The following is a 26,949-nucleotide window of genomic DNA, read 5'->3' as shown; positions in this document are numbered from 1 at the left end:
CACATCAAACAAAAAATAGAAAGAAAAGTCCTCAATCTGAAAAAGGGCCTCTGTAAAAATACCTACAGCCAACTTCATCCTTAGTGACAAAAAACTAACTGATCTCTTCCTAAGATCAGGAAAAAGACAAGGGCATCCATACTCATCACTCTTACTTCACACAATACCAGAGGTCCCAGATAGTGCAATAAAGCAAGGAAAAAGGAAGAAAAGGCAAGATTGGAAAGGATGAATTCAAATTGTCTTTCAGATAGCTGATTGTTTTGTAGAAAATCTCATGGAATCTATAAAAATTGTACTAGAACTCCTCAGCACCCAGGCACCCTGGGACCCTGAGAAGGAAAGGAGTTGCCTAGTATTGGGAAGAGGTACTGCCAGCTGTGAATGTATTAACACAGTCCCCTATCTGCAGGGCCCACACACTCAATTCCACACCAACTTCCTGGAGAGATTGCTTCCTAGAGGTGCTGCTCCAAGTGGCTGTGATTTCAGGCAACAAGGAAGAGCCAGAGGGCATCTTTTAGTGCAAACAGACCTTTAGTTCGTCTCAACCTCTATAACCAAGAGGGCTTAGGATCCATTCATTTTCTTTTCTAATTACCCTGCCAGTCCCTAAGCCCCTTCTTTTTTTCTTAAGATACTTATTAATTAGAGAGAGAGAGAGGAGGGGGGGTAGAGGGGGACAGAGAGGAAGAGGGAAAGAATCTCAAGCAGACTCTGCCCTGAGTGTGGAACACAACTCTCACAATCCTGAGCTCATGCCCTGAGCTGAAACCAAGAGTCAGACGCTTATCCAACTGAACACCAAGGCGCCCCTCGCCCCACAAGGTGTTCCTTCTTATAAGCTCTGGCTAAGTGCCCAGGCCCCCTCTCTTATCCTCATCGACTTGGCCAGTGCCCACTCTCCAACTGTCATCCTTTCAGCCTTGCGATTGTCCTCCCTCCAGAGTAGCACTCCAGATCTTAAGATCTGGACCCACTCCAGCCCCACTCCCTACAGCCCCATAGGATTCCAAAATCACTGTCCCAAGAGAATCTGAGAATTTGGGATTGGAAGGCACCTTGGAGGTCATCCAGATTAACCCCACGTCCCAGCCTAGAAGCCTCTCTACACTCCCCGATTGGCTCTTCTGGAGTCCTGTCAGCAGGGGGCGGTTTATTACATCCCATCGTATCACAGATCGTGCTGGAAGAGTCTGTGATGCCATCAGAGGCAATATTCCCTAAAACCTCCATCTGGAACTCTTAGCGCCTTTCGGAAGTGGTACACACACTCCATTGGCATTTGCACCTCCCAGTTCTAGGGACCCTACGCGGACCACCCCCAGGAAGCCAGCAGTGTACTCAAGAACCTTCAAGTGTTGATCACTGTCGGCAACGCAGCGCCCAAAGACGCATTCGCCAGATTTCAGCCAACCACGAAAACCACATCTTCACGAAGACCATGAGATTCTGCTGAGTGGGGAGATAGAGGCTGGGTGGTGGTGGTGGCGTGGCCAGGTGGGCGAGGCGCTGATGGAGGGGCTGGGGACACAGCGGGAGGGTGTCGGAGGCAGGCCCCTGGCCAGGGCGGCCTCCGCCATTAAAAGATGGCGCCTGGCTACTTGCCAGGTTAGGATTGCCTCGTGAGACTAAGCAGAACGCCCAAAGAGGAAGTAAACAGCATTGGTTGCTAGCGAAGTTGTTCATTTAGGTGCACAGCCTGATTCGCTCCCTCCTGTACCCTGCTCGCTGATTGGTCATGTAAGCGTATATAAGTGTGTAGACTTGCGGAAATAAAAGAGAGAGAAGATGCATCCGAACCAGGCTTCTTGTCGTCCTTGCGGGTCGAGGGCAAAAAATGGTGCCGAAACCCGGTAACTAATAAAAGGAATCTTGCAAGGTAATCCGCAGGAAAGCGGGGAGTAAAGGTCCGCAGGTAAGTGGGGACATTAGCCGCGTTCAAAAGTGGGAATTCTGCCGTAAAGCGGGGAGTAAAAATAGAAAAACCTTGCAAGGGAGAAGTCCGCAGGTAAGGGGGGTAAAACCATGACAAAGGTGGTGGGAAACTTGTACAAGACCGCAACAAGAAGCGGGGCGGCCATAGAGCCGGGATTTTCTTATCGAAACCGCAGGTAAGCGGGGAAGGGACTACGATCAATGTGGTGGGAATCTTGTACAAGTCCGCAATGAGAAGCGGGGCGGCCTTAGAGCCGGGATTTAGCGAGTCCACAATAAGAAGCGGGGCGGCCTTAGAGCCGGGATTTAGCAAGTCTGCAATAAGAAGCAGGGCGGCCTTAGAGCCGGAATTTAGCGGCGAGTCTTTAATGTCCACGTCTGTTGTCTGTGTGTTCATAATGGGATCTGAAGTATCTAAAGTGCGGTTAGAAGGGTCTTTAGAAGACCTGCTGAAAGCCAATGGAACTCCACTAAAAGCAAAAACTGCTCGGGCCTTTTTGAATACAGTGGAAAAGGCGGCTCCATGGTTCCTAGATGAAGGCTTGCTAAACATACTTCAATGGGACCACTTAGGGGAGGATTTGAAGAAACAGGATGCTTTAAGTCTTCGCCTCAAATTTAACGTAACAAAAGCACAGGCACGGGACATAGTAGTCTCCTGCAGAAATTGCGTGATCTTACTACCTGCACCATCCTTGGGGGTTAATCCTAAGGGTTTGTTACACATGTCACACATGTTTCAGAATTTGGAAAGTTAAGATACCTGCTCTGTAGATACCTGCTCTGGAATAATTTTCACCTCAGTGTATACGGGGGAAAAATCCAGAGATGTTATCGCCCATTGCCTACAGGCTTTCGCGGCATAGGGAAAGCCACGCCAATTAAAGACAGATAATGGTCCAGCCTACACCTCACAACCCTTTAAAGCCTTCCTACAACAACTTGACATTCACTTGATAACATGGAATACCCTATAACCCACAAGGACAGGGTGTTGTGGAGCGTGCGCATCTTACAATAAAAAATGCGCTTTATAAACAAAAAGGGGGAATAGGGGACACCTTCAGGTCCCCTAAAGAAAAGCTCAACACCATTCTCTTTATTTTGAATTTTTTAACGTTGGACAAAATGGGTAAATCAGCTGCAGACAGACATGCAAGTGATGCAGCTGCTTCCCCTAAGCCTTTAGTACTTTGGAAGGACATCCTCACAGGCAAGTGGAACGGACCAGATCCAGTGTTAGTATGGAGTAGGGGGTCTGTATGTGTTTTTCCACAGGAAAAGGAGGCTCCAATTTGGATCCCAGAGCAGCTGGTGCGTGCAGCCTTGCCTCCAAACACCAGTCATGATGCTGAAGATGCTGATGATAACTCTCAGGATGCTACACCTCCTGCGGCAGACTCAAGCCAGAGAGCTGTGAGCAGTGGTTAAAGCATGGCTATATCCTTTACTAGTGACCAACTCTTCTCTCATATTCCTTCCTCTCCCTTTGATGCATGGCAGGTCTGTAACTTGCTAGGAGCATGTACTGATGTCTCAGCAGTGTCCATGTTAAATGGTGGCAAATTCCTCAACTGTTCTTATAAACAAAATGACTCTAGTACCTTTGAGACAACAGTTAATGTGTCTTGTCCCAATAATATTACTTATCAGCCCACTCCCATATGGGTCTCGCCACCGTTCCTTTCCCTCATAACAAATGCTAGCGAGCTGAATGATACGTTGAATTGCACTAAGAATCGCTATCTTTCCCAGTGCTGGAATGTCACGGCCTTCAAGCTGGCTGTGATTATGCGTATCCCTACCCATGTTCCTATCCCAGTTTCCATTCCAGAGGACAAGTTACCAGTGGTGCTATCCAGAAAGAAGAGAGATTTTGGTATCACAGCCACCGTTGTGACAGCATTGGCTATATCTACAGCAGCTGCCACGGCAGCAGCAGTCTCGCTTGCTACAACTATACCCACTGTGGAAGCTGTGAACACCCTTGCAAAAGGAACGGCGGCTGCCCTTCAAACATAGACTCAGATCAATGCACATCTGCAAGCAGGAATCCTGATAGTCAACCAGAGAGTGGATTTGGTTCAAGAACAAGTGGACATATGGGGGTCCCTATTGGGACTGGGATGTATAGTACCCTTCCTGGCAATTTGTGTAACTCCCATAGCCTATACTAATATGAGTGACTTACAGAATGTCTCCTGACAGCTCTCCCAATACTTGCAGGGGAATTAGTCTGCAGAATTCCAAAACTATACTCAGCACCTGCTACTGGGAATAACAAAGATAAATAACAACAGAGTTGAGCTTGCAACCCTCCCAGAGATAATCAAAACATTGCAAGATGTGTTAACCTTTACGAAACAATGGGCTAGCGTAATTGGTCTGATGATAATCCTCGTAGTGGGCTTGATTCTGCTAGTAAGGAAACTGCAAATTTGGAGGTGACAGCAACATAAGCAACAGCAAGCCATGGTGCAGGCCTTGTTAGCCATCGAGGCTGGAACATCCCCCCAAGTGTGGCTAAGTATGCTGGATCGGTAGTCAAGGGCGGGTAAGATTGGTGGGGGAAATATACCAACCTAAGACAGGACGCAGATCATTGATATCTGCTGTCTGATGACCGGTAAGGATATTCCCCGCCACTGACAACCTAAGACAGGCACGATCCCTGACATAAAAGAAAAAAGGGGGAGATGTCGGAGGCAGGCCCCTGGCCAGGGCGGCCTCCGCCATTAAAAGATGGCACCTGGCTACTTGCCAGGTTAGGATTGCCTCGTGAGACTAAGCAGAACGCCCAAAGAGGAAGTAAACAGCATTGGTTGCTAGCGAAGTTGTTCGTTTAGGTGCACAGCCTGATTCGCTCCCTCCTGTACCCTGCTCGCTGATTGGTCATGTAAGCGTATATAAGTGTGTAGACTTGCGGAAATAAAAGAGAGAGAAGATGCATCCGAACCAGGCTTCTTGTCGTCCTTGCCGGTGGAGGGGGAAAGGAGGGGACTCGGGGAGGCGCCGGCCGCCCCTCCGTGGGGGGTAGCTGCCGGGTGGGGAGGCGCAGGCCTCGCTGACAGCCCCAGGGAAGCCCCCCCGCCCCCCCCCCCCTGCCCAGACCACTTGCTGGGAAGTGGTGCCCTCCTTTTGTGGGGATTTTAAATAGGCGATTTGGCACATTATCTGAAGGACACAAAAGGCGAGAACGTTGCCCTAGAGCCGGGCCGCACTGTGCCCCGGGCTGCAGTGCTCAGGGGAATGGTGTCCTGCTGGTTAGGTTACTTCGGGGTTTTCTCTTTCAGGCTTTTATTCGAGTCACTAAGAGCCTCTCCGCATCAGCATCCGATTTCCCCTTTATTCGTCCCTCTTGTGCCTTCTCTTTCTCAAAAAGGCCTAGTGTGAGACAGGAAACCACTCCTGCCTGAATGTGGCGGTGGTACCGACGCCCCCCACAGGGGTGAGACCCTGAAGCTAAAGATACTGAAGACCTTCGCTTAGGAATGTATTTGGACTCTCCGCTGGGCGCATGAGGGTTTTTCTGCTTTCCTCAAGGAAGGGTGGGGCATGTTCTGTCTCCACAGAGTCAGTCTCTCTCTCTCTCTCTCTCTCTCTCTCTCTCTCGACACAGTTTCCTCTCTGCCCGCCTTGGTGGTGCCCTGGCCGTGGCCCCACTGAGGTCCAGCACCGCCTCATCCCATCCGCCGTCGGAGGACCCGAGGGGGGGCACTTACTTCCCTGGCCTGACTCACACAGTGCGTGGCCCAGCCCGGCCCGGCCCCCCGCGCAGTGTGTCCGGTTGAGTCCTGGCCGGCTTCGAGTCAGCACATTCTGCAGGGAAGAAAGGCCGGATTCTGCTCACCGCCTCGTTGGCTAGGAGTGGCTCTCTGCTATTTTCCTTCCCCCATGGCGCCCACTCAAAACAAACTGTCTCACCAGCTTTACCGTTGGGGGTTGCCTGACGTGGCTGGGGTCAACTCCAGCCTCTTCCCGGCAGGGGGTGAAGGAGGACAGCTTATTTTTGGGGAGACCATCTGTCACTGACTGAGGCAGGGGGGAGCAAAAAGGGGTCGGGGGCGTCCCACAAAACCCAGTCCCAAGACTGGGATGAATAAAGAGGAGGGCATTTCTTTCTGTTGCTGGAGGATTTGGTTTTTAGAGAAGACAGTGCAGTACTAACTCTTAGTGAGAAAGTGAGACAGATGGGGGAAAAAAGCAAATGCTTGGTTTTGAGGCAATGTCAAACGTCATAGGAGATGTCAGTTGCAAAACTGGTTCTCAAACAGGCCAAGCCCACTCTTGCCCCAGGACCTTTGCACTGCTTTTGCCCACTGCATAGCACACTTTCCCTGCTCTTCCTGCAGGTCTCAGATCTGTTGCCACCTCTCAAGTTCATCCCCTACCTCTGTGTCCAGTCCCTGCCTCACCAACATGGTCACATTCCCCATTCCATCAAAACACATACCTCCTCCTGGAAATTCTCTCCTTGTGTTTGCTTGTTGATGTGCTGACGGTCTGACTCCCTAGGAAGGATGTGAGGCCCATGACAGCCAAGCCATGTTTATCTTGCTTAGAACTAACCTCCAGGGCCTGAAAAACCCAGCAAAGGGGGACAATAAAGACAATGTTGGCACAAATGGACATAAGTTGCCCACTGTCACAAAAGTAAAAGCAGTGCAAAGGTCCTGGGGCAAGAGTGGGCTTGACCTGTTTGAGAACCAGAAAGATAGGGCTTCTTCAGCTGGAAAAAATATGGCCAACAAAAATGTCCCTCTCCTCAGGGTTGTTTTGAAGGCCAAAAGAGGTTAAGTATAGAGAATACTTGGTAGCATGCCTGACAATAGATGTTAGCTATTTGCATACTATTGTTCAGAGAATCCTGCTAGAGGGCATAGTCCAGCCTGAATCCTGTCTCTGTGGAACACAGGCTCTTTTTCCTGTTTTTAGAAACAGCACTTGTTGTTCCCTCTTTCTGGAATGCACACCCACTCCTCCTCTCTCCCACCCCTGCCTGGCAAATCACTATTGATCCTGGAACTCTCAGCTGGAACCACAACACTTCCTTCTCCACAGTTATGACCTTGGCCCAGCAGGTCACATCCTGTATGAGACCCTGCGGTGCCTTCCTGGGAGCTGACCAGGAGACCCAGACTACTAATCAGAAGGTTCTGGAAGGTCTTCCTGAACATCTCCCTTCCCCCAGCCATACCTGTCGGGCCCTGTGGGTTCCATGCACTCCCCCTGGCCCACCCTCCTCCTGCGCACATCTTTCAAGTCTGACCACACACTTGACCTTCCCGACACCCCCTCTCTTTACCATATCTCTTAAAACCCTGTTCTCTCCTTCAAACAGGTATCTCGCATTGTGATTTGACTATCGACTCCTAATTCCTGCCTTCCCACCAAAGATGGAAAGTTCCAGAATAGGGGCTGCATCTGTTTATTTCCCTACTAGGGCTGGGAACCTGCTCAATAAATATTTGCTGACAGATGGTCCCACCCTCTCCTGGTATTCTACTTGCTGCTCAGTCCCGTTCTTGGCCTTCTTGCTGGCTCACCCCCCTCCTAGTTGGTCATTAGACGTTGTTGCTTCTCAAGGCTCAACCCTCCTCTCCTGTTAGCTCCCTCTGAAAGTGACAGTGCCCATGCCCACATGCCCACCGCCTCAGGTGGCCCCCTCATGCATACTTCTGGCCCCAGGGTCTCCTCTGACTGTAGACCTGCCTGCATCTCCAACGTCCCCCAACATCTCCTCCTGGACATTTCAAGGCACCTCAAACTCAGCACATCCCATGCTCAGCCAAGCTTGTTTCCCTGAACCTGAGCTGATACAGGGCTCCCCTACTTGGGACACAGCAGTCATCAGGGGCAAAGATCTGAGTCAGTCTTGGGCACCCCCTCCTTATATCCACCCACCACCAGGTACTGCTGATTTCTCCCCAGAATATCACTCAACTCCATCGGTCTCTCCATTCCCCAGCCTGCCATCCCTTTGACCTGCATCTGAGTAAGTTCAGAATGTCTCCCTTCTTCCGTCCTTGCTCCCTTTGTGTGCCCTCCAGGCAGCATCCCCAGTGTCATTTTAGAAAAGCAGACCTGACCTTGTCACTTTCCCTACTTGCAACCCCTCAGGGGCTTCTCAGTGCTCTCTGAACAAAGCCCAGACCCTCTGACCAGCTCCGGTCTCCCATCCCTGCAAGAACACTGAGTGTCAGGTAGGATGTGAACCCATCATGGGACGAGGGAAGGAAGCAGAGGAAGGAAAGAACAGATTCAGGCCTTTGACAGGGTGACCAGACCCATGTGCTGGAGTTCAGGGTCTAGGTCAGAGCCGCAGCTGGCCGATGGCGGAGCTGTGCTTTAACAACCTCTCCATAGAGCGGGGCTCGTCAGACAGTCTCTGTGTTTGTACATGGAGGATGGTGTTCAGCTCCCTTTCCCCTGGCCTGGGGCAAGGACAACTGCCTGGGCCCTTTGTGACTCAGGTTCTCTACTCAACCTTAGCCAAGGCTTCTCCTTCTAATGCTGCTGACTCCCGGAGGCCTCCGGTGCTGGAAGCCCGCTGCAAAGGAGCATTTGCGTCTTTGCTGGAGGTCCCATGGGATTTGGTCCCCTGCCCTGATGAGTGGACCTGGGCCCCCTCTTACTGCCCCACCGCTGCCTCCCTCCCTTTCCTGGTGAGGCAAGGCAGTTCTCCAGTTTCCTCCGAGTACCAACCACAGTTCTTATGATACCAGGGCCAAGCTGACTTGGCCACTATCTCTCTGGCCTCATCTTCACCAGGTTCGCGTTTTGCATCCCCTCTGTCCAGCTGCCCTGGCTGCCCTGCTGCTCCTCAGACCCTGTGGGGACACCGCCCTCACACACTGTGCTGGAAACCCCCTATCCCCCTATAGCCTGTGGCTCCCTCTCTCCCCATCTCCAGGTGTTGGCTCAAAGGCCCAAGGGGGCCTTACCTGGCCTCCCAATCCACGGTCAGCCCACCCCCCACTCCCGCTGCATACACACACTTGTCCTTCCCTCTCTTGACACTGCTTCCCCTGTCGCACTTAGCACCGCGGAACAGCTCATCCTTTCCTACGTATGTAGCTTGTTTATGGTCCATCTGCCCAGAACGGAATGGGGGTTTCACAAAGGTAGGGATTTTGTCAGCTTTTTCACTTCTGGATCTGCAACATCTAGAACAGCACCCACCATTATAGAGATGAATGAGCTTGATCTGTCTGGGCTTCACTGGGTCGTGGGTGGCAAGCAAACACCCCTCTTCAAAGCCAAGGGTCTGTAAGCTTTTTGAAAGTCACCCCATTCCTGTCTGCTCCACACCCAGTGAACCGTGGAGGTTTCCTTCCCCCCGAGTTGGCCCTCAAAATACTCATTGCTGGATCCTCAGGACTGGATTACCTTTCTGGGGCCTTTCTGGAATAAACCAAACGTCTACACACTGATGGCTATCATTATTCACCGCCGATGCTCATTTATAATTACAATTATTATCCACCATGTAAGGGTCCATTACTGGTTTGTAATTAACGCTGGAATGGCCGGTCTTCTGGGGACTGAGCTGACTGGGACCATGTGGGCCCATTCTCAGAGGCAGCCCCCGGGAACAGGAGCGCGTAGGCTTGACCGAACGGCAGAGCCATTTAACAATTTTCTCCCTTTATACTGGTTCTCAGTTAAAGTGCTTAGAAGAGCAGAGGTGCTGGAAGAGGGTACCGTGTCATCTGGAAGAGTGGTCTAGTAGTTATTCTAGCCCCGGGCCTGCCTAGGTGAGTTGGCATGGCAGAGCTAAGAGGCTGAAAATAAACAAGAGGGTTTGGTAGAGTCGGTCCTGACTGCTGTGGCTCAGGGCCAGGCCTGCCCCGATAGCCTCCTGGGGCGTCCCTACCCCTGGCAGTGGGGCCCCCACCATGTCATGGGCCAGCTCGCATCGGGGCATCTTCCTGGCCTTGTCCACAGACGGCCCAGCATTGGAGCTCGGAGCTCCTCAGAATGTGCCTACCCCGGCCCACAGCAGCCTGCTGGGCCTCGCACCAGCCCCTGCTTCTCACGGCTCCCTGGACATGTCTGACACCGATGTTTCCAGGGCTTAAGCTCAGGTTGCGGCCATGCTGCCCCTCGGTGAAGAGCAGTAGAACCCCTCCGGGGATGTCAGCCACACCGGTGTCATCATCGGATGATGCCAGAATAGGAGACTCTGGCTGCCGGGACCACGTGATCCAAGTACCAGCCCGAGGGGGGCTACTCAAACAGTTCTAGCTACTCCTCTAGCTGAGAACACCTGCGGCCGGCATCAATCAGCTGACGCTCCGTCAGACACCAGGATTTGCTGGGCAGGAGGAGGCAGCGAGAGGGCGGGGCAGGACCTGAGCCTCAGAAGAACTTGGGTGTCAGCACACACAGAGGCTGTCCCCGAGCCCCTGCAGCATTCCTCCCCAGGGCTGCCTGCTCCGGCCCCTTCCATCCCTCCGTCTGCCTCGTCTGCCTCGGAGTGAGCAGAAGAGCGGAATCAGTTCCCAGGGAGGCCGCTCTCCAGATAGATGTAAACCTTTGCAGGCCTGCACTCAAAATCACGCCTGTGGCAACTCAGCCCACAACGGCTTCCTGACGAGAGTTAAACCAGTCCCACAGGCAAAAAGGTAACACCATCTCCCCACTATGTTCCTCTTGGGCCCGTCCGAAAAGCGGTAATTGAGACAAGCAATAGGGGATTAACTAGAAAAGTTGCCAAAATACCCAGTTTTCCTCGTTTTCCAGTTGCTCCTTTTTCTCCTTTTGGGCCCTGGGGACCAGGCTGTCCGTCTGATCCGTTGTGTCCCGGAAGCCCACCGACTCCTGGAGGTCCTGCGTCGAAACACAGGAAACAAGACCATCTTAAAAAAATCGTCACTGAGCTCAATATGATCAGCTTTAGCCAGTGAAACTGGATGGGCATCAGTGCCTTTCCCAGATCTTCTCCTCCCACGTCCCCTCCTTTGCCACCTTCCCTTCCCCCTACTCCCCCTTGCAGTGACAGGGAAGGAATAGTAATGGCAGCTTCTTGAGTGGGAGGGGACAGACGAGCTCGTGATTTGGGTAGAGACAAGGAGGGGGACACACTCCTGTTCTTCCCCCTTTCCCGCCTCCATCCCTTCTGAGCCATCCGGGGAACGAGCCCCCCCCCCCCCATTCCCCAGGAAGTGGGAAAATCCATGGGCTCTTACCTGGTGGGCCAGGGGGTCCTACAACAAAAAAACAAATTTAGATGATAAAGCATGGCTGGTAGAAAGTGAAGCCAGCACCACAAACCCCAAATCAAAGGGCACCATCCCCTCCTAATAATTATTAACCATCTACTGGCCCTAAGCAACTACTCCACGCCTTTTATTAAGAACTCAGCATATTCACTCAAAAGATCCTTGAAAGCAATTCAACAATTTGCCAGTCAAACCAACTTTTGCTTAGGTTTCAATGGACTAAGAATAATTTCTGAGTGGGCTTCACCATAGATTCGTATGTCAGTCATCTCTCAAGCAGTCAGCTTCATTAAATGAGGCTTGGTAAGAACGCAGGAGGGCGCTAGTGCAGCCCGGGCCCAGGTAAGCATCGGGAAATGGTGGTGCTGTCATTGCAGGGCTGAGATCCGGCTGTCGTGAGAAAGCAGTCCCAAGAGCTCTCATCCAGCCACCTAGGGCAACTGAGAGCAGAACTGGTTCTCAGGTCTCTATTCTGTTGCACGAAATAGCCTGGGAACAATTGAGGGCCCAGATCAGGTAACAAACATCTTGCTTGGTGTGTAATTACCTGAGGATCTAAGGGGTTCAGATGAACCATTTACACATAATCCAACAAAACAATTTTGCTTCCACAAATAAGAGAGTCTCATTGTCAACTATTTTATTTAAGCACTCGGACAAGCCAATGGGCTTATAACATGAGCGGCTGAGGTCCTTCTGTTTTTCCAGAACATATATGATGATTACCCATACTGGAGTAGAAAAGTCGTTCTACAAATCCAAGCCTATGACTTTTCATAAAACCATTTACTAAGCCATTTGCTAAGCACTTCCTGTGTCTAGCACTGAAGTCTACTAGGCAGCAGAAATCTTGGTCCCTGTGTCTCTGGTGTTTACAATCTAGCTGGAAACCACAGTGAAACACGAGGGAGGGAGTTACAGAAAAGCAGTCCCTCCAAGGACTATTGTGGCAGTGTGGCTGGCACATGGCAGTCTGAGAAGGTTTCCAGAGTGTGTGAGGTTTGAGCTATGGTGCTGAAGAAACAATGAGCCTGACACGGCCACGGGGGTGAGGGCTGTGCAGCTCAGGTCGGGGACCAGCAGGAACAAAGACACGGGGGTGGAACGTTGCATGATTCAGAGAGAGTGAAAGGGGGAAGACTGGCCAACCTGGTGTGTGTAGAGATGAGGCTGAGTCAGTACTTGGCCGGGTGGGTGTGGGGCATTGGAACACCAAAAGGAGAGGTGTAGGTGGTGTCTGCAAGGCAGTGGGGAGCTACAGTAGGTCTTGATTGGGGGAGGATACCATGAAATCTGTGTGTTTTTGAAATCCTCTCTGTAGATGGAAGTTGTATACAACTGGGGAAAAAGAAGAGAGAGAGAAAGAGAGGTGGGGCGGGGAGGAAACATCCAGAAGACCTTTGTGGTTAAAATGAGGGGCAAGGTTGTGGACAAACTGGTTGGTAACTGTAGAGTTGTAGAGAAAGCTAGAAATTCAAGAGGTATTTCAGCAGAAGGAATGAGCAGGGCTCTATGTCTGACTGGGTAGGGACAAGAGAGGAGGACTCTCAGATGATGGGGAACTGAGGATATGGATGGAAAGAGAATGATGACTCTTGGAAGATGTATTCTTGGATGTATTCTTTCTATACATGCAGTCCCATTTTGGGCAAAAATGATTTGGTGAAAATGGGACCACATTTTCTAGGGCCACTATAGCCTGTGGCGACATGATTTTTACCCTCAGATGGCACATGCTTGTACACACGTAAGGAGGTGATGGGAAGAGCTGACGGATGGCAGAAGAAATGAGTCATCATTCCCGACTACAGATGGAACCAAATTCAGATGTGTAGATTGGATAAAAGGTCACCAAGCAGGAATCAGTTGTCTATATAGGTTTCAAGAGTTCTCAAGATAGTCCAATAACCATTTCTATGCAGCAGGAGTACTGGAGAGAAGTCCTGGCTAGAGCTGTATATTTAGGACAGTTTGGTCATGGCCAAGAATGTTGCTATGGAGAAATGTTTAGATTAGGATTTCCTGACATTGACCTGAGGATCATTGACACCTATGGTTATAGTTCTCAGTCATCTGAGTCCATAGAATCATCTAGAATGCTTGTTAAAATGCAGCTACCTAGACCCCAGCTGGAGAATCTAATTCAGTTTACATTTAGAGTGGGGCCCAGGAAAGTGCTTTTTCACCAGGCACCACAGGTGACTGGGAAGCAGGTGGTCATGGGGAACCCCGACCAGATGCGAAACGTCTCTGGAAAAAGAACCAGTCACTGTCAACAGAGTCCTAAAGGGGTCCCTGACTCTAGAAAGCCTGAGAGCTCTTAGTCTGAGAGCAAGAGTAAAATGTTGAGCCAAATTGTGGGATGGAGAGTGGGGGCGACATATACCACATCTGGAGGGAGATGGGTGATAGAAGAGGCATCAGGAAAGAGAGACTGAACCGAAGGTACAGGAGGGAATCCAGGAGGTCCTGAGCCCTGAACCTAATGGAGAAGAGAATTTCAGAAGAGAAAGGAGACAAACACTTCCAAAGAGCCCAGAAGCAGAGGGCTATAGTGATGGTGAACCTGTATCCTGACGCCCACTTGGGATGCCTACAGAGCTGCCCAAAGGCTGCTTACACCTGGAAGAAGCCCCAAATATGTGTCATTATACTAATGTCAAATGTCAAATAGTATGTGCCAACTGGGTCTTGAGAAAACTGTTTATCAGGATGTTTTCTCAACTCTTGACTCTTCTCTTCTTGAATAACAGAAACCCTGGGGATACACGTGGACAGCCAAGTTCATAGTTCATGTTAGCACTGTATGCGGGGCTGGAGCGATGGGACAGTGGAGAATGTCTCTGGGACTTGGAGACTTGGTTCACATGTGATCCTGCCTCCCACTGTCTCCCTGTTTCCCACTGCCTCCTGGCTTCTGCAGGACAAGTTTTCTGCTGCCTCCCGAGATTCTGATGCATCTGCCCCATTCCCCACCCGGTTAGAGACTGCTGCCACCTTCCACACGGGTGGGGGCCTGAGCCCGACATGTGTCCTACACGCCTTCGTCACAGAGTGGGGTCTCCTGTGCTTGTGAGGGCCTGTACCCATTCTGTGAGCATCCCTCCCCTTGAGGAGTATGGCACTAAATAGCAAATAAAAAGCCTCACCATAGCAGGTAGAGAGTAAAACCATTAAAGAAAGGAGGAAGCCCTTTTCCTGCTTTTTGAAGAAGGGGCCCTGAATTTTCATTGCCGCAGCAGGCTCTGACTGCCCCAACCCACATTCCTAACCAGAATCGGTGAGAAGTGGGCGGATGCTGGAGGAGCTGAGCCGCTTAGAGTTTTTTTCTCCTTGAAATCTAAGACTGACCCACAGTGGCCCCAGTTATGTAAATCGGAGGTCTGTGGATTGTCACGCAAGGCAAAACAATGCCCCTCTGCTGAGAGAGATCAGAGAGGAGTGGTGGTGACTGGCATTGACATGACGGAACCACAAGATGGCAATACTGGGATCCCAGAGTCCCCAGAACCAATTTGGAGTGTCCGGACTTCATGGAGAAAAAAAAGACTTTGCTTGGTTATGCCACTGAGATTTTATGGTTTAATCACTACCAGAGCCTGTCCTAACCTACCTTGACAAATACATCCCTCTGTCCTTACAATAACTGGCAACATCTTGACTCCCCCCACCCCACTGCCTCGGATAAGCTCTGCTGCTAGAAGGATTTCAATGTAGACAGGAAACACGGGCACGACAGTTATGAGGAAGGAATGACCACATTTCCCGAAGTCTCACCAATAGTGGAACACAAAGAAGCCCCCAAATAAAAATCCAAATAGAAACATGTCAGAAAGGGAGGTCCGGTTTAGCCGCTAAGCCTGATAAAGCCAGGCCTGGCGCCTGTGGGGCCTATGGCCCTGATTCTCTTCTTCTTCTGTTCCCAGCAGGGACTCCCCAGGGCTTGGGATTCAGCCAGCCAAGGCTTCAGGGCCAGACTGGAGCTCTAGCCAAAGGGAGTGTGGCTCCCCTTTCCCCTGGGAGCCAGGAGTACTTGGCTGTCCTTCAGGGAAGGCCTGAGAGGGCCCTAGTTCTCGCATGTGGAACTGGAACTTACCAACTAGAACAATAGGCTAGTGGCTCAGTGAGGCCAGCTGAGCGAGAGCATGAGCAAACTCCAGCTGTTTCTGAGAACAGCCTGTCAGTTTACCAGTGTTGTGCTGGCCACAGCTCGGAGGCCTCAGGACCCAGCCTGTGTGCGACGGTACACCCTTTGCGGCTGCCCCTGCCACCAACCATGGGGCCAGTCCCAGGCCACCTAACTTGGAAAGGCGTCTTTCCTCCTATGTCCCTGCTAAACTGTGGCTTTGGTCCAATCCCATCTGTTTGGTGCATTTCAACTTTGGACCATGGCACGGCAACATTCAAGATTTAGAGTAGGGATGGCCAATAGGTTTTATTTCAAGTGCCAGTTCTCATCCGTCAGTACAGATTTCTGGAAGGCCAGAAAAGAATGACATGAGGCCATGCTTCGTGGCAGCTGGGATCCCTTCTCCATGTCTGCCGGGGTACAGGGTAAGGATCCATAAGGAGTGCCATCATGGGGTTGGAGCCCCTTGGCCATAAGGAGAATAGGCAATGTGGATTTAAAGCGCCCCTGCCCAGATAAGCAGGTCAGTAATGTCATAGTTGTGAGACTTTCCAAAAAAGCCTATGTTCTGAGTCCACTGGAAGTGAAGAACCCAGAACCTGCCTTCTTCAAGACACTTGCTATTCCAGAAAATATGTTTCTGGGGTCCCAGGAAATCTGGGCTTTGGGATGGGATGCATCCAGAAAAGCATGCCGTTTGTACTCAAAAGCACAAAATGTGCATTAGCAAAACCCTTACCTGCTCTAGCTCCTGAACTGCCCTCACTATTTGCCTGACGGTTACCGGCTGCATACATCCGTCTTTGTCCCCAGACCACGGACAGCTACCTCCAGAAAAGGGAACTGGGATGGGGTTTCGCGGTCCCAGCTAGACTAGCCTCAAGTCACAGTGCCTGCTTTTTTAAAGCTGAGTCCCATGTAAAGCTGGATCTTGTTCTCGGGCTTCAGGCCCCAAGCCCGGGGTCCACTCTGGCAGCCACTCCTGCCAGGATCTTCTTGGAGCTCTGGACCAAGACTCTCTGCTCTTGCCCCTGTAGCTGCCAATGCAGTCCTGGATCCTGTCACCTTTCTGCCCCCTGTCCAGACAGCGTGATCTGTCCTGAGATACAACCTCGCTTGGCAACTTGTAAGTTTCACGCCTAAGTTTTAATTGAAGAGCCTTTTGTGTGAAAAGGGGGCTCAGTTTCAAGCTGGCATGAAATGAGAAGGTGCTGGCTTTTGAAAAGATTTTGAGGTACCAAAGAATAGCTTCCTCAACCCATTTCCAGCACAGATGCAATCCCCACCCCCCACCCCTAATCTTCCCTAAGTGGTCTCGACAGCTCCACCAGCATTCACTGAACAGCGAGGCTCTCCTTCTAGCACTTCTATAATAAATATCAAAAAGGAGGAGGCTTTTCCTGTGCCTCTCAACAGGATTTTTGTGCCTGTAATTCCATCCATCTGAGCGTTTTTCTAGTGCTCATTACTGTCACATGAGGAACTCTGAAAAGGACTTTCGAAGATGAAAGAAAGGTGCGTAAGACACAAGAGTTTCAGAATGAAGGACCAAGCTGTTCCGAAGAGATTTAATTTTCTCTGAGGGTCAAAATGTGTCTTGAGTAATTCAATTAGCATTTCCCAAGAAGCCACAGGATTATAGCTTTTCTCACTAAACTAAACTAAGCAAACAAGAGGCAAACTTGGACCCAGGGTTCTTCAGGGAAATGTCTTTCTCACCAGCCCACTGCCCCCAATTTAATCACTTCCATAAACCATCGGTTTAGTCGTTCACCAAACTTGCACTGAGCTCCCAGTGCAGGGCAGGTCATGGGCGGTCGTGGGGAGAACGCTGGCACACAGGACGGGGTTTCTCACGGCTGGACGCAGCCTGCAGGGTTTCTCAACCTCCGCCAGTGTGCCCTGTCAGTGGGACACCCCCAGAGCCTGAGGGCAGACACGGAGAAGGATCAACAGAAGCTTCATCAGGCTTCAAAGTCTTCTGGTTATGTGTTAAAGTTCACGAGAGCTGCGCTTTTACTCCATAGCAGAATTTTTTTTTTTTAAAGATTTTATTTATTTATTTGACAGAGATCACAAGTAGGCAGAGAGGCAGGCAGAGAGAGGAGGAAGCAGGGTCCCTGCTGAGCAGAGAGCCCGACGTGGGGCTCGTTCCCAGGACCCTGGGATCATGACCTGAGCCAAAAGCAGAGGCTTTAACCCACTGAGCCACCCAGGCGCCCCTCCATAGTAGAGTTTTAATGCAAAAATCACTTCCTCAGAATGGGGGAGAGGATGGAAATAGGCTGTGTCTGATATCAGGCTCCGTAGGTCCATCCTTGGGCCTGGCCAGAGCCTTACTTGGTCTAGGGTAAACTGAATTAGGTGACCTGTCTGGGGTCTGTGTTCTTCCTTGCCACAAGCTTCTGAAGGCAGGAGGCAAGCACTTCATCTCAAGCAGGAATCAAGCACCCAGCTCCCCTCAGGCAGGAATCAGGTACTTTAGGCAGAAGACAGGAGGCAGGCACCCCCCACCACCTCAGGCAGGAGGCAGGACACCTTAGGTTCAGGTGTACATTGTCTATCAACAACACATCCTCCCCTCCCCCCGCCCAACCCACTAACCGTGCTGTGTCCCTTGGCTTGGTGTGCCTCCTTGTTGATTCCCTCCCTCCTGTTTATTTGTCCTTGATTTCCTGAGTGGAGGGGAGCTGTGACATAACCCCCCATCTCACCTAGCAAACAGTAGACACCACACACAGAGCACTCTTCATAATGTTTTCTTGACTAATTAGCAGTTTGCTTCTAGAACTTCCTGTTCATGCCATATGTATAAGGAAACAATTACTTCTGATAAGCAAATACCCCTTTTTTCTCTCTTTTAAAATGTCATGTGAATAAGGAAAACATCTATGGCCCCATTTCAAGGTACCACACGTTTCTAATTATCCAAGACCTAGTTATTTTTCATGGCTATATTTCTATGGTAATACCAGAAATATTATTTTTCATAATTATATTTCAATTGATACTGAGCTCATTAAAAACATCTGGTAAGGGGCGTCTGGGTGGCTCAGTGTGTTGAGCCTCTGCCTTTGGCTTGGGTCATGATCTCAGGGTCCTGGGATCGAGTCCCACATCAGGCTCTGTGCTCAGCAGGGAGCCTCCCCCCACCTCTGCCTGCCTCTCTGGCTACTTGTGATCTCTCTCTCTTTGTCAAATAAATAAATAAAATCTTTAAAAAAAAAATCTGGTAAAAGTAAACCAATATGTGTTTTTATAACTCTTAGTGTTCCTAGGTGTTCATTCTGCCCTGGTCCTTTGGTGAGCCCACGTGTGTGCAGTGTGAACCCCTCTCGCTCAGTGCCAGGCCAGCCTACCTGTGAGGCATATGCCCTTGGTGCTGTTGCAGAGGTCCACCATCACTCGGATCTGCAGGGAGAGAGAGTGGTTAATAGCACCACAGAATACAGTAGGCCCCGAACTTGACCTTCACCCGGACGAAAGCAGTTACAAGGATTCACAAAGTAACCTCAGCAGAACATGCCTAAGTCTGAAGAAAAGTTAACCTCAACTGAAAAAAGAAACTCTTAAAAGACCTAGTGATATATGATAATAGAAGCTCATCTACTAATATCATTCATCAAATCTCCTTGATTTCTCTCTAGCTCTGAGAAGAGAGATGGTAAAGGAATTGCTAAATCCAATTTTCAAGGCTGTCATGAGTCAGCCCTCCAGCATCTGAAGGACTCAATCTGCGTGGGGGTTGAGTAAAGAGGGAAGGGTTTGTGACTGGGAGTTAGCACCCACTAGCTGGGCGAGCACAGGCAAGGTACTGTTAACCTCCAGGCGCTTTGGTTTCCTTTGAAAAGTGTAAATACTATAAGCACCTGTCTTGAGTTCTGTCCCCGGTACACAAATTCTGCCCCAGATGGTAGTCATTCTCATGCCTTGTGGGTACAGCCTACTAAACACTGGATGGCCGTCTGTGGTAGGCGGACCCTGCAGCATGGTCTGAGCCCGGGGTCTGGTCTCCCCACACTCATTCTGCAGCCCGTCCCCCTCTCCACTCTCCATGCTGCTCCCAGGGAACTTCACAAAAACCAAACCTGAGCAGGTGAGCCCTGATTCACACACTGTTGTGATTCCTTGCTGCTCTCAAGACACAGAACAAAGTTCCTCCTTCTCTGGACTCATCTCACCACTCCCCTTTTTCTTTCTATCTTCCAGCTGTGCTTTGCCTCAGTTTGCTCATCTCAAAATGAAGATAGGAATAGTGCTTACATCTGAGGATTGTTGTGAAGAGTAAGTGAAATCATTTTATGTGAAGTTCTTAGAACAATCTGGAAAGCACACACAACAGTTATCTTCCACCCAGTGGAGGTAATAGAGAGTGTGGACAGAAGCATGGATTCTGAGGTCAACCTGCCTATGTTCAAATCGTGGCTTTGCCACTCACAAGCAGTGTGATCGGATGGCAGTTACGTGACCTCTCTGTGCTTCCGTGTTTTTATCGGTAAATGAAGCTAACAGCACCTACCTTATACCATGGTTGTGTGTATTAAATGAGCAAGTACATGCAACGCACTCAGAACAAGAACTAGCACATAGTAAGCACATGCTATTTATGCTATTGTGTTAGATCGTTCCTTAAATATGCCAGGAATGACTGAATTAATTCATAAATTTACCACCCAATGGTTCAATGGTTTTCAACTTATAGATTCAGTAATTTTTAGACCCCAATAATGTGACATTTCAAAACTATGCGGAGAACTTATTAAGAAATGGATTTGAGGGGCGCCTGGGTGGCTCAGTGGGTTATAGCCTCTGCCTTTGGCCCAGGTCATGATCCCAGGATCCTGGGATCGAGCCCCACATCGGGTTCTCTGCTCAGCAGGGACCCTGCTTCCCCCTCTCTCTCTACCTGCCTCTCTGCCTACTTGTGATCTGTCAAATAAATAAAATAAAAAATAAATTAAAAAAAAAAGAAGTGGATTTGAGATAGCAGGTTAGACATCGGGGGAAAAACAAAATGTTGAATCCTTACTTCGCTCCTTACACTAAATAAGTCCATTAAGCAATATTGATAAAAGAGTTAAAGATGAAAAATAAACTTAGATAAAACACTGGAAGAAAACCTGGGGGAAAAATTCATACTGGCATTAGAGTAGGAAAGACTTTTCCAAGAAAGAAACAACCCCCATACTATATAGGAAGAATGTATAAATTTGACTAATAATTTAAAATTTTTGCAAAAGGTGAAATCCTACAAGCCAGTAACAAATGAGAACCGTAGACCTTGAAAAATAACTGTGAAAGGCTAGTATCTAAAGAGCTCTTACAAACCAATAAGGAACAAGAAACCAGAAGAAAAATGGACAATGGGCCCAAACAGGAATTTCAGAGAAAAGCAAAAGGATGCATCATTTTCACTTACAGTTAAAGAAATACATTCAAATGATGAAATGTTATTTCCCACCTCTTCGATTTGTTAATAAAAAGACTAACAGACTATCATGGGAGCAGCTGGAAAGCCACTCTCTCATCCTGCTGATCAAGTGAAGGCATACTATCTCGCGGGAGGGCATTTTGGCAATAACTACTAAACGTAAGTGGGTCTACCTTCTGATCCATCAATTGCACTTTGGGATTTAGTCTTCAGATATATTCAAATACACGTGAAGAGAGAGAAGTACAAAGACAGTCATTGCAGAAATGTGGACAGGAGCAAAAACAAACTCCATATTTATCAGAGGGTCTTATGGAATGAAGGGCAGCATATCCGTAGCATGGGATTCAGTGAAAAAGAATACATTTACATCTGTAAGAATGACACTGAAATATCGCCAAGATAAATGAAAAAAAAAAAAAAGGCAAAGTACTGAGCAGCATGTGTAATGGCCTCTCATTTACGAAAAAAAAAAAAAGAAAAAAGTACTGTGCACACAAATATTTCTATATGCTTCTCTCTTGTTGCTTTCAAGATTCTGTTTTTTGTTTTTTTAGATTTTATTTATTTATTTGACAGAGAGATCACAGTAGACAGAGAGGCAGGCAGAGAGAGAGAGAGAGAGAGAGGAGGAAGCAGGCTCCCTGCTGAGCAGAGAGCCCGATGCAGGACTCGATCCCAGGACCCTGAGATCATGACCTGAGCCGAAGACAGCGGCTTAACCCACTGAGCCACCCAGGCACCCCAAGATTCTCTGTTTTTGACTTTCCAGAGTATTTATGGAAAGAAACCTAAAAAGCCTCGAGGGTGGGGCGGGGATGGAGGACCAGGGTGGGAGGAGGCCATAGGAAACACGATATGCCCTTTTGTTTCATTGGAAATTTTCACTGATCATTCTTTGAGTTAAACTCTATTTAAAAAGAACAAGTTTTGATGGAAGGGGAAAGACTGTTTTGCCTTCCACCTAGGCTTAGTCTGTTTGCTAGGAGATCCAGCGGAAAACGCATACCGTGTCTACTTTGTCGAATGTATCTATAGATATTTATTGACGGCTTTAGAAATGTACTGTGAAACATACATCTCACAAATAGAGCAAATGTGCACCATTTAAAGATGAATCGTAAAACAAACATGTATATCCCGCACCCACTTGCCACCCCCGGGAAAAAACTGGAGGTGCCTCTTCCTGTAACATGCCAGCCCCATCAACTCTGAGACCAAGTGTATTGTGTGGTGTTCCTCTCTCTTTCATACAAGTAAGAACACAGAGGCATAGAGAGGTGACATCGTGTACTCAAGGTCATATCACTTGCTGGGATCAGAGCTGGCTTCAACTCCTGATGCCAGGTCTACTGTGTTTTCGATTATTGCTCTGATGATTCCCTCAACAGAACCAGACAGAAGAAATTTCGACTCGCTATTTTTAGTCATTTTCATAAATGAATGTAATCAGCGGCACTATGGACAAGATTTTTTATCTTAAAAAATGTATAATTGCCCATTGAGAGAACCATTAAAGACTTCACAATGCTTCATTTGTTGCCTGGGGGATCACAGCAGAGGGAGTAGTTTGAAACAACAGAAGCATCAATAGGGAAAATTAGCCTTTCTCTTTCCTTCTCGTCACTGGACTGGGGTAGGCACAGCATCTATAAAAGATGATGAAGAAAGAATTTTCCTTTCCGACCTTTTGGCTCCATTTATATGCTAAATGTCCATTTAGCTATTTATCAGTAAATTGTGTTAATGTTCATGCAGAAATAGTCCTTGAACAGACTTGGGCTATATAAGACTGTAGTGGGGGAAATCGAGGGAATGAAAAGCTGTGGCCATAGAAAGTCAGAAGCTGTCTTTCTGATAGTGATTAAGAGCTTGGATCAGAATGAAAGAACTCAAAATGAGTTGTCACACAACCTAGGTTGTCAAATTATGGAATCACATTTGGCATAGAGAGCTTTCTAAATCTTAATTTAGGACTTAAGAATGGTGAAGCTGGAAGAGGCCTTCCAGCTCACTGTCCTGGGGGTGTCAGGCACAGTCGGTCCAAGATGTAGCCCTGCTCCCCCACAGAGTCTAGCTCCTGCCACTTTCCCCGTCACTCTGCTCCAGTTGTACTGACCGTTGTCTCTGGTCTTTGCTGCACCTGTAGGCAGTGCTTACATCTTTGGTGAGAACTCAGCTCAAATGTCACCACATCAGGAACACTTTCCCTGACTCCCCAGCTGAAAATACCCCTAGGGGCCCCTCACCATCACCTCACCCGGCTTGTTTTCTCTGTAACGCTCATCACTATCCAATATTATCTTACTAATGTCTGCGTCTATTTATTATCCACTCCTGCCTCCCAAAGAATGGAAGAATTTTGAGAGAATTTGCTGTTTTGTCTCTATACCTTGTGTATAAAATAGTGCCTGCTTCCAGACCTAGAACTTTTCCACTGGGGAGATACATTTCAAGTAAAAAAGTAAGTCAGTGGTCTTGAAGGGAGATCTTACCTTGACAGAAGTTGACAATAAATTGCTAACCTGGGTTTATGACGTGAGAATTTGATGGCATTGGGAAGAGGATGGGTGAGATGCAGAAAAAGCTCCATAACAGTTGTGGGAAGGCCCACCCCAACCCATGGAGACTATTTGGAGGACACATTTTATGGAAACAAATGGCTGTCACCCTCAGAGCTATATAAAGAATGGTACCCCTGAGTGCTCAGGCTTAGTGCACCCTTGGTCAACATGTCAACGGGGTGGAATCACCTCCCCAGAAGAGACACCATGGCCAGTCGGGGTCATCTCTTGAGTGGGAAGATCAATACAGTAATGGAGAGGGACACTTTGTATGGGGACTTGTTCTTAGCAGTGACAACATGTGGGTCATGGGAGAAAAGACAGCCGAAATGGGAGGAAGGGTCTTGGGTTCCTCACCATGACTGTTCTTGGCTTTGCTTGAGAAAGAATTCAAGAACAATCCATTTAGAAGGATCAAAGATTTATCAAGTAGAGAAGTAAGAAAGGAGCTACTTCACAAAGTAGCAGCCTCTTCTCCCAGAGGGGGTAGAGCATCCCCCTTTGCTTCTATAAAACCCAAAGGTTTTATATATCTTTTTAAAATTTTATTTATTTATTTGACAGAGAGACATCAAGAGCAGGGACACAAGCAAGGGGAGTGGGAAAGGGAGAAACAGGCTCCCCAAGGAGCAAGGAACCCGATGATGCGATGCAGGGCTTGATCCCAAGACCCTGGGATCATGACCTGAGCTGAAGGCAGATGCTTAGTGACTGAGCCACCCAGGTGCCCCAATTTTATATGCTTTTAAAATTAGTTAACTGTATAGGGAGGGCCTTACTCTTTAACTTTGGGGGTTTATCATTTACATTGGGACCATAGTTTTTCCATTGTCCCAAGCCCAAGGTTGTACAATTACCAACAGGGAACAATTTTAAGAATGTCCAGCCTTGGTGGCTTTTACTGTCTGGTGATCATCCATGAATCAAATCTTACAACTTTTTTTAATAACCTGCTGATTTTTAAGTTAAGGGTCAGCCTAGACCAAAATGGCTTTACTTTGGTTAACCAAAGTAGGTAATTTCACAGTCCAAGGACAAAGGAAAAACTAAGTGCCCTTGGCTCAACAGCTTCTAGTTTTGCAAAAGTGTCAGAGGACAGGAGCATTTGGTAAGATCCCCTTTCCAGTGGGGCTTGAGGGCCATCTTTTTCAGAACATCCAGTCACCAGGCTCTAACTTGTGACCAAGTTAGCTTCTCTGAACTGGAACCTGGGAAAGGCTTCTTCAACCTGCTGATGCTAGGTTTGAGTATAAGACATTAGAGACCTACAGTAGCTGGCCATATCAGCATGAGATGACAAAGGATAAGCAGAAGGTTGTATAGTGATGAAATTTTAAGAGGTTTGCAAGGTTTTTGTTAAGACATATCATATGCTTTTGTTAAGGCATATATGTCCAGTGAAGAAGATACCTCAATCATGGGAGATCATGAAAGGTATACCCCAGGGAGGACACATACTTTTTAACAGTTCCTTTGCCATTGTGAGGGCATCAGCCTGGCAGCAGGGGAAGCTTTAGCTCATCTTGAAAACACGTATAGTAGCAAAAACATATGGCTAACCTACATGAAATGGCAGCTAAATGAGGTCCCAGATGCAGGTGCTCAAAAGGTCCAGCCGGAGGTCTGAGGGCTCTGGGAAAAACAGCCTTTTCAGGATTATGGACCTGCCAAGTCAGATGTAGCTGGTAGACTGTTTTTGCGACTTTATATAAGTCTCCCTACCAATATCTATTCATAATTTGAGTCATCTTCGATGTACTGTGGTGGGTGAAGGAATGAAAAAACAAAACAAAACAAAACAAAACAAAAAAATGGGGTTTTTCAGAGAGCTGAGAGGCACCAAGGGATCTGGGTTTCCCGAAGCCCTAAGTGTTCTCTTCATTTACAGCCATTGCTTACCCACCTTAATTTCTATGATTTAGGAACAGGTTGTTGCCATGTTACAAGGACACCAGGATGGCAAAAGTCTTACTAATATTTGTGGAGAAGATTGCTAAGACTCATGTTTGCCCTTAAAAACTTAAAGAGGTTGTGCTAGAGTTTGGGCACAAGAGTCCTTTTAATAGTTTATATTTTAAAGGTTTTTTTCGCCTAAACCCAGGGTTGTGACAACCAAAAATGGGAGATCATGAAAGATGATCAGATATTGCCCAATGTCGCAAGGGCTAGGAGCATGGGGGCAAAAGTCACCCTTGGTTGAGAACTGTGGTTCTAAATGTTAGTCACTCCAACCAGTAACACTGTGCCAGGTTGGTCCTCAATATGCTCTTGTTTTATCCTCAGGGTAAGAGATGGGTTTTATTGTTTCCAAGTTACAGAGAAAGATTATCTTCCCCAGAATGCTGACTGAGTGACCCAAGACTCCACAGCTAATTAGAGCTAAAGCATGGAATTCAATGGCATTGAGCTGAAGCAAACATTCCCAGTGCTGTGAAATATAACCAAAGTCAACCTCTTCTGATTTTAGGCAAATGTGGTGGCTGTGAATTCTTCTGTATGAGATTTGGTTTCCCTGAGCAGATTTCTAGACATGCCGTTCTGTTGCTTAAAAACCATCACTGGAGGGGCGCCTGGGTGGCTCAGTGGGTTAAGCCGCTGCCCTCGGCTCAGGTCATGATCTCAGGGTCCTGGGATCGAGTCCCGCATCGGGCTCTCTGCTCAGCAGGGAGCCTGATTCCCTCTCTCTCTCTCTCTCTCTGCCTGCCTCTCCATCTACTTGTGATTTCTCTCTGTCAAATAAATAAATAAAATCTTAAAAAAAAAATCACTGGAGTTTTGCTATCTATCAGGTAAAGTTAGTTAAGGACCTGATATCAACCTACTAGCCGGGTCCAGTGAGAGCTGTTTTCCCTCTCTGGGTGTCTTGTGGTTCTCACTGACAGCTTAAATTCCCCCAGTCTTCTACAGGCCTTCAGGTTTACCTCTGACCTATGACTAGAAGAAAAGGTGGGTTGCATTCTTTTTGTAGCTGTCCTTCTTGGAATAAAATGTGTATTTGCTGTTAGGGTGCCTGGGTGGCTCAGTTGGTTAAGCATTTGATTCTTGATTTGGGCTTAGGTCATGATCTCAGGGTTGCTGAGATTGAGCTCTGTGTTGGGCTCTGTGCTGGGCATGGAGCCTCTTAAGAGTCTCTCTCCCTGTCTGCCCCTCCCTACCTCTCTCTTTCTTGAAAAAAAAAAAAAAGGAAGAAAGAAAGAAAGGAAAAAATGTATCCCCAGAATATCAAAGTGGCTCCTATCTTTGGAAGCTAAATTGAAGACCTCCTAAAAACTTTTCTCTCTTAAAAGCTTGTGTCTTGAAAATTTCAAAGAGCACTGGATTTTAAATCAATTTTCTGGGATTAGATTAAGTATGTGTAACCGATAGAAAGAGAAGATTAATAGACTGCCAAGGTCTGGGGGGGGGGGCAAAGAAGGGGCAGTGCCTGCTCAAGGGGGACAGGGTTTCCTTTTTGGGGCGATGCAAAATTTCTGGAACTAGAGAGTGTTGATAGTTGTACAGCACTGCAAATGTAAATAGTACCACAAAACTGTACATTTTTTAAAAGATTTTTAAAAATTTATTTATTTGACAGATCACAAGCAGGCAGAGAGAGAAAGGAGGAAGCAGGCTCCCCACTGAGCAGAGAGCCCAATCCCGGGCTCTCTGCTCAGTGGGGACCCC

General features: G+C 48.3%; 1 protein-coding gene across 1 annotated transcript in view; it reads right to left on the bottom strand.

Annotated features, from left to right (window-relative positions):
* GLDN (gliomedin) overlaps positions 1-26,949 on the bottom strand; it is a 69,537-nt gene that overhangs the window by 12,441 nt on the left and 30,147 nt on the right. The window contains exons 2-4 of the mRNA XM_004755435.3: positions 18,651-18,702; positions 11,130-11,147; positions 10,663-10,770 (exon numbers count right to left, since the gene is read on the bottom strand). Of these exons, the coding sequence (XP_004755492.1) occupies positions 10,663-10,770; positions 11,130-11,147; positions 18,651-18,702 (178 nt within the window). The remainder of the gene's footprint in view (positions 1-10,662; positions 10,771-11,129; positions 11,148-18,650; positions 18,703-26,949) is intronic.

The sequence above is a fragment of the Mustela putorius genome, unplaced genomic scaffold, assembly GCF_011764305.1.
Source record: "Mustela putorius furo isolate JIRA1106 unplaced genomic scaffold, ASM1176430v1.1 tig00003898_pilon_pilon_pilon, whole genome shotgun sequence".
Classification (NCBI taxonomy): Eukaryota; Metazoa; Chordata; class Mammalia; order Carnivora; family Mustelidae; genus Mustela; species Mustela putorius.
Note: the sequence above shows the minus strand (reverse complement) of the source record. Positions and strands in the feature narration are given on the sequence as shown.